This window comes from Acanthisitta chloris, unplaced genomic scaffold, assembly GCF_000695815.1.
Source record: "Acanthisitta chloris isolate BGI_N310 unplaced genomic scaffold, ASM69581v1 scaffold13382, whole genome shotgun sequence".
NCBI classification, from domain to species: domain Eukaryota; kingdom Metazoa; phylum Chordata; class Aves; order Passeriformes; family Acanthisittidae; genus Acanthisitta; species Acanthisitta chloris.
In genome coordinates this window covers 54,578-65,390 of record NW_008658951.1, presented here as the reverse complement: position 1 = coordinate 65,390, position 10,813 = coordinate 54,578, and the positions used below count along the sequence as shown (strand labels likewise).

General features: G+C 42.8%; 1 protein-coding gene across 1 annotated transcript in view; it reads right to left on the bottom strand.

Moving 5' to 3' along the window:
* Positions 1-7,306: 7,306 nt before the first annotated feature.
* PDPN (podoplanin) overlaps positions 7,307-10,813 on the bottom strand; it is a 17,084-nt gene continuing 13,577 nt past the window's right edge. The window contains 4 exon segments of the mRNA XM_009069209.1: positions 7,307-7,422; positions 7,734-7,769; positions 8,356-8,497; positions 8,889-8,974. Of these exon segments, the coding sequence (XP_009067457.1) occupies positions 7,307-7,422; positions 7,734-7,769; positions 8,356-8,497; positions 8,889-8,974 (380 nt within the window).

Here is a 10,813-nt window from a genome sequence, read left to right as displayed (position 1 = left end):
CGCATGGAATGTGCAGCACTCTTTGCCAGGTTAGCATTTACCAGAGGTTGAAAATCTGACTTCTCCAGCCTGGAAGAGCCAAACGAACTCCATGATTGAATGAGGATCTTTGTGCTGCAGCCCAACTGTTTGTTGCAGAGCAGGGGGAGCTGTGGCTTGGTCTGATGCCTAAATCCACAAGGCCTGGACAAAGACACATGGCCAGTGTGATGCTCAGTTTATTTATACATAAATGCCTCCACGGTGCAGCTGTGAAAAATGTACAAAGCATTAATTCAGGCTTCTCATTATGGCACCTGGGGTTAAGTTACAGATCCCTCTTGCCTTCTGCACCCGTCAGGGGTTGTCAAACAAAACAAAATGCTGAGAATTTCAGTATGATTAATAATTTGGCTTTAAAAAGCTGCAAAAGGATGAGTATGGCTAATGTGATACTTGAGCTAGTAAAGTGGTTGAGTATAAATAGCTATAACTATATGTAATAAAATTATGGCACCTGGGGTTAAGTTACAGATCCCTCTTGCCTTCTGCACCCGTCAGGGGTTGTCAAACAAAACAAAATGCTGAGAATTTCAGTATGATTAATAATTTGGCTTTAAAAAGCTGCAAAAGGATGAGTATGGCTAATGTGATACTTGAGCTAGTAAAGTGGTTGAGTATAAATAGCTATAACTATATGTAATAAAGAACTGCACTGCAATGATAGGACAGGGGGGAATGGGTTCAAACTGAAGGAGGGAAAGTCTAGGTTGGATGTGAGAAAAAAGGCAGGTTGGATGAGCCTTGAGCAACCTGATCTAGTGAGAAGGTGTCCTTGTCCAGGGCAGGGGGTTGGGACTGGATGATCTGCAAGGTCCATTCCAACCCCTAAATTCTATGATAACAATGACTTCAGGCATGATGTAGGCCAGTTATGACTCAAACTTCAAATTGCATTGGTTCAGTAGCAACTACACTGCAAAACCTCAGCTGGTGGAGGAGAAATTATTTTTAGCTGGAATGGTTCTTCATCAAAAGCAACCCAAGCATGCTGACCTGAGGGTCTTGCAGGTTCAGCAAGTTGCTTTTTTGGTCTGTGTCCTTTGTTCTTATCTTCTATTAAAGAATATTAAGGATGATGTTGTCATAAATAATCATGGATCGTCACTTCATTTGAATCCATATGAAGCTGTGACAGGACTAACGTTTTAATGTTTAAAGATTCCTGGGCTGGTGGCTTTGCCCTTACCTGTGTTACAACCCTTGGCAGGTCAGTTCATCTGTGTATCAAGGCAGTACTTGCCATTCTCATGTGAATGATATACCTCAGTGCTTTTGAGTTTGAAAGCTTCACAGAGGTGTTAAACACAGAATCATAGAATTTAGGGGTTGGAAGGGACCTTGAAGATCATCCAGTCCCAACCCCCTGCCCTGGGCAGGGACAGCTCCTCACTAGATCAGGTTGCTCAAGGCTCATCCAGCCTGGCCTTGAACACCACCAGGGCTGGGGCAGCCACCACATCCCTGGGCAACCTGTGCCAGTGTCTCACCACCCTCACAGGGAAAAAGCTTTTTCCTCACATCCAACCTAGACTTTCCCTCCTTCAGTTTGAACCCATTGCCCCTTGTCCTGTCACTGCAGTTCCTAACACAGAGTCCCTCTCTGGCTCCTTGTAGCCCCTTCAGAGATTGAAAAGTTGCTCTGAGTCTCCACACAACCTTCTCTTCTCCAGGCTGAACAGCCCCAACTCCCTCAGCCTGTCCTCACAGGGGAGATGCTCCAATTCTCTGATCAACTTTGTGGCCTCCTCTGCACTTGCTCCTGATGTCCTTCTGATGTTGAGGACACCAGAACTGTGTACAGTGTTCCAGGTGGGGTCTCAGGAGAGCAGAGGGGAAGAATCACCTCTTTTGAGCTGCTGCCACACTCCTTTGGATGCAGCCCAGGGTTCAATTGGCTTAATTGAATGTGCAGGTGGTTCTTACTTCTTAATGAAACAAGCTGTGGTTAAGATATTAGCAATGGCACAGTGCAGTGCTCCTAAAATAACCAACTGCTGCATGTTTTAATTGGTATTTAGCTATAAATGAACACTTCTTAAATTTATTGCAGCAAGTCAATCTCATCACTCAGTATTGCTGGTTTTATTGAATTCCTTCTTCTGCCATTTTCTGTTTTTACAGTAAAGACTTGCCTTAAATGTACTCATGTAAGAATTGCTGATGTCCAGGACTATTCTAAATATTGATGTATCAAGTCACTGCTTTCATAGTTACTACTGCTCTGTATCTTCCCCACAGACACAAATGCAAGGGACAACAATGTTTGTGATATTTTTTAGTGACATCTGGCATTCTCACAGGAAGCCTGGTGCCTGTCTGTCTGTTTGGGAGAGCCACATTCATGACTCAAAGCCAAACTGCAAAGGGGAACATCATTGTCACTAACTATAAAGGAGTGAATGTGATCAGGAGTGAGGACTTTGAGTTAAAAGCGAGTGTTGATTTATTGAGTGTTGTTCCCTGTGAATAACAGTCAAACTTTGCCAGCTGGTGAGAGTATGGAGCTGTTGTTTCCTCATGTGTTCTCATGCATAGGAAGTCTCCTGACCTTGGGCCTTGGTTCTGCAGGCATGTGTACTGCTCATTCATTGCAGCTCACAGAAGGATTTGCCCTGGGACAATGTGCTGTTTGACTTCTCACAATACAGAAAAGATCCCATCTTCCCCAGAATTCTACCCAAAACCACACAGCTTGTGCTCAAGCTATCTTTGAAGTCCTGGACTAGTAATGTGGAGCTGGATAATGCAAAGCAATGACAGCTCAGCCACAGAAGCTGCAAGAGTTTCATACCAAATACAGATCTCTGTGGGGATTTTTAGTCTGCATTTCTAGAATGTTTGTATCATGAAATTACAGGTTAATTAATTAAAGAATTCTCCAGTAACACATAAATACTTAACAAATATGGACAAGATTTTCATGAACAGGCCTTGAGGTTTGCTTGAAGCTGACTGGAATGTTCTACACTTGAGATTTCCAGGCAGCAAGGTGTATGAATCATCAGGAGATTAAGTGGATCAGTGCAGCAGCAGTTGCTGTTTCTTCATTGTGACACAATAACGGAGTTCTGCTTTCTTTAGTCATATCCTGAGGATCCTGTACTCCAGCTGACAGTCAGAGGGAAATTGTCTTCACATTTTTGCAAGTTCAGATTTAGTACAGCCCAATATTTAATAGTGAGTCTCCAGTGCTGGAAGTCCCCAAATGATTCAGTGAAGCATGGGCTGTTTGGCTAGGGGTTCATTTTTACCCTCAAGAGAAGGTTGTGTGGGAACTTCACAGCAACATTCCAGGATCTAATGGGGCTCCAGGGAAACTGGAGAGGGATTCTGTGTTAGGAACTGTAGTGATTGGACAGGGAGTAATGGGGATATATTGAAAGAGAGAAAATTTGGATTAGATATTAGGAAAAAGTGTTTTCCCTGTGAGGATGGTGAGACACTGTCCCAGGTTGCCCAGGGAGGCTGTGGCTGCCCCAACCCTGGCAGTGTTCACAGCCAGGTTGGCTAAAACCTTGAGCAATCTGCTCTGGTGGGAGGTGTCCCTGCCCAGGGCAGGGGTTGGGGCTGGATCATCTCTAAGCTCCATCCCAAGCCCTTAACATACTGCGATGCATATTATGAAGCTAAAATGGCTCCTCTTGAGAGATGCTGAGTAGGAGCAAAGCACAGTGTTCTTGAGCAGAGTCCTGGCTGTTCAACTGGTGTTCTGTCCATGATCCAGGAAGCCTCAGAACTGCCCAGAAACGTTGTCTGCTCCAGTGCTATGCATTTTTCAGATGGGGGATCTTGTTGCTTTTGGCTTAACCAATATTCAGAGCTGCCATAAGAATGGTTTTCTCATTTGGTCGTGTTTGCAAGTTAACAGCAACTGAGCTGGTGCAGAAGAAGCTGATGACAGCTGTACTATTCCCAACAATGGCTGAATAATTCATAATCCCATCTGTCATTTTTTTGGGCAGGCATTAAGTGCATCTTATGCGGCAGTTCCCAGTTCAGACAAGAAATTGTTAAAACTAGAGTAGCAGAAATTACAATTTTTTGCCACAAGAAACAGCTGTAATATTTCTGCTTTCACATGAATTTACATGAAGCTAAAGCTTACTACTTGTGCTCACACAGTTCCTCATTACATCAGCTCAGGAACTAACTAAAGACTTCTGAATCATTTTTTATTCATGTGTTTAGTTTTCATAGAATCATCATGGAATCATAGAATTTAGGGGTTGGAATGGATTTTATAGATCATCTAACCCCAACCCCCTGCCCTGGGCAGGGACACCTCCTCACTAGATCAGGTTGCTCAAGGCTTTAGCCAACCTGGCTGTGAACACTGCCAGGGTTGGGGCAGCCACCACATCCCTGGGCAACCTGTGCCAGTGTCTCACCACCCTCACAGGGAAAAACGTTTTCCTCACATCCAACCTAGACTTTCCCTCCTTCAGTGTGAACCCATTGCCTCTTGTCCTGTCACTGCAGTTCCTAACACAGAGTCCCTCTCTGGCTCCTTGTAGGCCCTTCAGAGATTGAAAAGTTGCTCTGAGGTCTCCACACAACCTTCTCTTCTCCAGGCTGAACAGCCTCAACTCCCTCAGCCTGTCCTCACAGGGGAGATGCTCCAATCCTCTGATCAACTTTGTGGCCTCCTCTGGACTTGCTCCAACAGTTCCATGTCCTTCTTATGTTGAGGACACCAGAACAGAATTATAGTTTCATTTATCAAAGTCAAATGAGTTTATTGAGGACATTTCACTGACAAGGAGCAAAAGAAGTTAGGAAAATTAAAGGAAGTTTAAAATATTTTAATTTTTTTCAAGAAAACAAAGAACAATTATTATAAAATAAGACAACTTATATTATAATTTTTATTTCCAAAGCTTAGATTGATATGATAGCTCATGGCACATGACAGAAACAGAAAAGCAAATACAGATAGGTTGACATGTTTAGCAATTATTTAGCCTATGGATTATCAGGATTTTTACACCAAACACTATAAGTGCCTCAAAATTTAGAGAACCTCATGCCCTGCAGCCACTTAACATGCAAAGCCTTAGAGCTCTGTACATTTAGGTTCTGCTGCACTAAATATGCCACAGGAAAGCTGCAGACTCCAAAGCTGCTTTACACCTCAGTGACACACTCTGCCCTTGTGTTGTACATGTTACCAAACAGATCAACTATACACTTAGAAAATAGACACTTACGGAGAAAAAAATTGTATACACTAATTGAAAAGCTTCTACCTGTCAGCTCTAAAGTGTGCTGAGTAACTGGTTAAAGTGACCCATCAAAACTGGGTATTTTCCAAGCACCCTTTCAGTCAGGATGTGTATTTCAATCCCTGCACGTCTCTGCCACAAGAGAAGGCAGGAAATTCCTGATGCAATAGTCAGAAGAGAGCAAGCTTACAGCTGGTAGGTCAGTTCCAGCCAGGCCTACCAGATTTTGCCACATAATAATATAAGTATCAAGAACAGAAAATCTGTATCAATAGTAGAAAGATTTTAGCTTCCAATATCCAGTATTTTCTTACTTTGTAAATAAGTATTTCTCACTGAAGCTAATTCCTCCTCTTTGATACACCACGTGGTAGACAAACATGCCACAAGCACTTAACCAGCCAAAACCAGTTACAAGATTCTGGATATGGTTTGGGTTTTTTTTAAAAGAAATATATAAAATGTAATGTGAAATAATCTTTGGTAGCATTTAAACCCCAACATGTATTACCTGCAAGTCACATTTCAGTTGCACATCTCTTTGCTGCAGGTTTTTTTCTTACTGCAAACTCTTTTCTTCTAGTAAAATCCTGGTTAGTAAAACTCTTATGAAATGTCCCATGATCTGTAATCAGGGGGTGGGGGTGGTGCTTAGAGCTGTGTGGGATCCCCATAGATCTGCAATTCTTTGACCATATTTTCCATGGATCATCTTCTCACACCAATAGAGGAATAGTCTTTAGTCCTTATAAAATAAGAAGCACTTGTGTTTTCTGGCATGGAATGGCATGGTTGCTTGTTTCATCTGCTTTCAGGGCCTGGAAAACATAAAACAGACATTTTATTGCTCATCCTTACCCAAATGTTAGTTAGATGATCTCTTTTCATCCCCCTCTGTCTTTCCTATCACCACCCTATTTCTCTTCCCACTTCCTCTTTTGCTTTCTCCTAATGCTGAGTGCACAGAATCTGTTACATGTCATGGGGTTTTCTGACATTTTGCAGTTTGTAAAGCACTTTTGGCTTGTGTGGCACCAGTGAATCTTGTTGGTAAGAAAACAGCTTCCACAAATATCCATGGTGATAAGGGAGAGATCACGTGTTATCCAGTAAGTGTTATCAGAGAATCATAGAATCATCCAGGCTGGAAAAGACCTCAAAGATCATCGAGTCCAACCCTACCGTGGTCACTAGACCATGGCACTAAGTGCCACATCCAGTCTCAGCTTGAAAACCTCCAGGGATGGTGAATCCACCACCTCCCTGGGCAGCACATTCCAGTGCCTGAGCACTCTCCCTGGAAAAAAGCTCTTCCTAATAGCCAACCTAACCCTCCCCTGGCAGAGCTTGAGTCTGTGCCCTCTTGTCCTGCTGCTGGTTGCCTGGGAGAAGAGACCAACCCCCACCTGACTCCAACCTCCTGGCAGGGAGTTGCAGAGGGTGAGAAGGTCTCCCCTGAGCCTCCTCTTCTCCAGGCTGAACACCCCCAGCTCCCTCAGCCTCTCCTCATGCCACTTGTGCTCCAGTCCCTTCCCCAGCCTCGTTGCTCTTCTCTGGACCTGCCCCAGCCCCTCAATGTCCCTCCTGAGCTGAGGGGCCCAGAACTGAGCACAGGATTCAAGGTGTGACCTCACCAGCACCGAGTGCAGGGGCAGAATCATTTCCCTGGTCCTGCTGACCACACTGTTCCTGTATCCACCACCAGAAGTTTATTACCAGAAGAAATTAACAGAAATCCTGTAATTCCTGGCGAATTTTCCCCCTGTGCAGTAGCTAATCCAAACCCATGCACCTGATATTACAGAATACATATGTTATAATACTAAAACAGTATGTGTGCACTAGGTGGGAAATTCTCCTGAAGCACATGAGTGGGTTTAGATCCCTCACATCACCTTGGCAGCTCCTGCTGAGTCTGAGGCATTGTATAACAGGAAAATAGAAAATTTTGTCAAAATAGGAACATCAGACATTTCCCAAGTGGTTCCTGTGACCTTGCTCAGAGGGTGATGTTTGTCCAAAAAGCCTGAGTAGCAATTTACTTACGAGTACCTGCCTGACATCTTCCTTACAACAGCAATTATTATTCCAGCAAGGATTCCAACTGCAACTACAATTCCAATAATTATTCCAACCAGTGCAATTGTTTCCAGACCACCTGAAAGAAGCAATTGGGAATGTTAGCATGTTTCTTATGGAGCCCATTGATAAGGGGCTACTGAGAAAAGTGATACTGTTCTGCTGCATCCCACTCTTTTGGGAAAGGTTTTTCTATCTTGTGAACTTGGAAGTGGGTTTGGGAAGTTCAGCAGTGTGGGCTGGAGAGCTCCATATGGATGTGGATATGGAGACAGTGATCAGGTGACCCAGGGGAGGCAGTTCAGGGTGTAGGTTGTGGTTCCTCTGGAAGGGAATTCCCTGGCAGTTACATTCCCCCGTGTCTTTAGAAGCAACTCTTCTATTTTATACCTTTTTCTGTTTTCTCTGGCTCCCCACTCGCTTCACCTGGAAAACCAGAAAGAGAATAATTACTCCCTCTGCTTTGTACAGAGTTTTGCAATCCAGTTTACAATGCTCTATCCAAGGAAAACTGTTCCCAGCTCTCTCTCAATGCTGTTGGGGGCTGTGAGTAGTGTGTCTTCTTGATAGGAAAGGAGCAAATGAAAGAGAAGGAGCAAAAAGAGCTCCAAAGTAGTAGAAATGCAAACCAAAGGGACTGGAGAAGGAGCAAAAAGAGCTCCAAAGTAATAGAAATGCAAACCTAATTGTTCTAATATATACTTGTGAAACTTAAGTGTGATTAAATTAAGATCAATAAGGATATACCTGGTGTAAAATAATTAAAATTAAGACAGAAATTGGATTTTGATTGTCTGAGGTTGATTATGCCCATAAAATTTCACCTTGCTCTGAGTGTAGTGCTCTGAGTGATCTATTCTGTGTCTATTTACACAGAGAGCAGTGCTCTGAGTGATCTATTCTGTGTCTACACAGAGAGCGCCTTAAACTTGGTATTTGAATTTTCCAGATATGATTTAGTAGATGGTAGGAGAATTTTAATATATAAAAGTAGAAATGAAAGGGTTTTTACCATCAGCACTTTCTGTGTTAACCTCGTACACAGTAGAATTGTTACTCTCTTCATCCGGGACAAATGCACTTTCTGTGGTCATCAGCTCTCCAAACTGCAAGAGATTTGTTACATTCTGTAGTCTTGTGGGCAACTACAAGAACTGGGGGGGAAAGAGGGAAAAGAAAACCTCAGTCCACACAGTCTATGTGGATGAAGTAGCATTTAAATTTCCTGCTCTGTCAGGTGCTCTGTGGATGTTTCTTTACCTGTCACCTGTCACCTTTGCCTTCTCTACAGTGACAAGGCAAACCAAGGAAAGCTGATTTATCTTCCCAGCTAGAGGCTTCTCATCAGATGACCTCTCAGTAGGACAGCAAAAGGGGTAGGAGAGGACTACAGAACATTGCAGAACTGTCTCTCTTCAGTGAGGTTTTTGACACTAGGTTGCCAGTTTGGTTTCACAGAAGCTGATTGAGACATACTGGACTGGAAGAGGCAGTGAACAGGCAGGTGACTTAAAGGAACTGTTATTTAGCATCATATATACTCACCAGGGTTGGTAGTTCTTCAAATTCTGTGACATTTTTGTCTCTGAAATCAATTGTTGCACTTTCTTCTCCTTCTAGAACTGAGCTCGCTGAAAAAAAATGATAGAAAACGAGTCAGGATTTTACTTGTTAATCACATGTTCTGGCTGCTTTGACATATAGACTTAGTTAAACATGAGCTCTGTGCAGTGTTCTGTCTCTCCCTGCCCCTTCCCACTTCAGTTTGCCAAATTGTTTGGAATAAATTGGAATTCTGCTCTACTCTTGGACAAAGCAGTAGGACAAAGAGCTTAAGTACATGTCACTTAACCCTGGCACAGCCTCCAAACATGCTGTTTGCCAATATTTTGTCCAAGAACAGATTTCTCTCTCCCCCAGAGTGGATGTGATTACTCCACATTTCAAGCTAAGCATTAGCTTATGTATTGGGATAAATTGCTGCAAGGATCTTCCAGTTTCTAAAATAGTAAGATCTTTCTCCCATCATTCAGCTCAGCCCCAGCTGCAACCTTTATTTTTAGATCTGTCATCAATGTTTTAGGTGTAGCTATAGCTCAAAAATATTCCTACCCAAATCTGCCCTGAGGTTGTCCTAAAGCTGCAAACTTTGCTTGCCATAATTTGAATGTTTTAGGTAACAGTGTAAGGTCTTTCTTTTTATTTTAGACCTCTGTGTCATCTGTGCTCTTTGGTGTAATGGACATTTAAATTTTGGCCCACACGATGCTGTTTATTTACAAGTACAAGCAGACTTCATGAGTAGGAAAACAAGCTGGAAGAAAGTAGAATAGGAAAAATGTGGCTGTGTGAAGATAACTGACAGGATCAAGAGTATGTTGAAAGCAGACGTATCATTTGAGTAAGTTTCTTGCTGATTCAGAAACCTGTGACCATGCACAGTGTGATCTTAATGTAGTGTGAGATGTGTTGGGAGTTTGTAATTCACTGTGATCACAAAGGCAGGTAAGGCTGCTGTGGTGCTGCTGCCTGGGGCATGTGGGTTCTGCTGACTCCAGATAGCAGGGCTGAAATTTTAGCAAAGAGCTCATAATAGACATTGTCCTGAGCAAAAACCTCAGGCAAAAAAGAAGCCTAAACTTATGAAAAATTCTTTCCTGGCTTCAAATTTTACATCTAACTTCTATTTGTTTCAGCTGCCAGAGCAAAAGGACAATTATTCACAGGAGTTCTTTAAAAACCTGGGAATTACTGTACCGTTGGAATATTTTATGTTAGAGAAATAGTCTCAACCTGTGTGTTATATTAAATTGCAGCACTTCTTTAAAAACCTGGGAATTACTGTACCATTGGAATATTTTATGTAAGAGAAATAGTCTCAACCTGTTTGTTATATTAAATTGTAGCACCGTTTCTACTAATTTCACCTTTTATTTAGTGACCTAAAACATTCTCATCTCTGCATATGAAGTTAGGCTATTTCTGAATTAGAATCATAGACTCAACCTGGTTGGAAAAGATCTCCAAGATCATCAAGTCCAACCCTACTGTTGTTACTAGCCCGTGGCACTAAGTGCCACATCCAGTCTCAGCTTGAAAACATCCAGGGATGGTGAATCCACCACCTCCCTGGGCAGCACATTCCAATGCCTTTTTTTTTTCTCATCACTCTCCCTGTAAAAAATCTCTTCCTAATATCCACCTAACCCTCCCCTGGCAGAGCTTGAGTCTGTGCCCTGTAGAATTACACTAGTTCCAAATAGTAAGACTATTTCTTATGAAAGACTTTCCTACTCCTAAGGGCACCTGACTTGTGTTGTATGTGATACAGAGGCAAGTCATAGAGTCATAGAATTTAGGGGCTGGAATGGACGTTAGAGATGATCCAGTCCCAACCCCCTGCCCTGGGCAGGGACAGCTCCTCACTAGATCAGGTTGCTCAAGGCTCATCCAGCCTGGCCTTGAACACC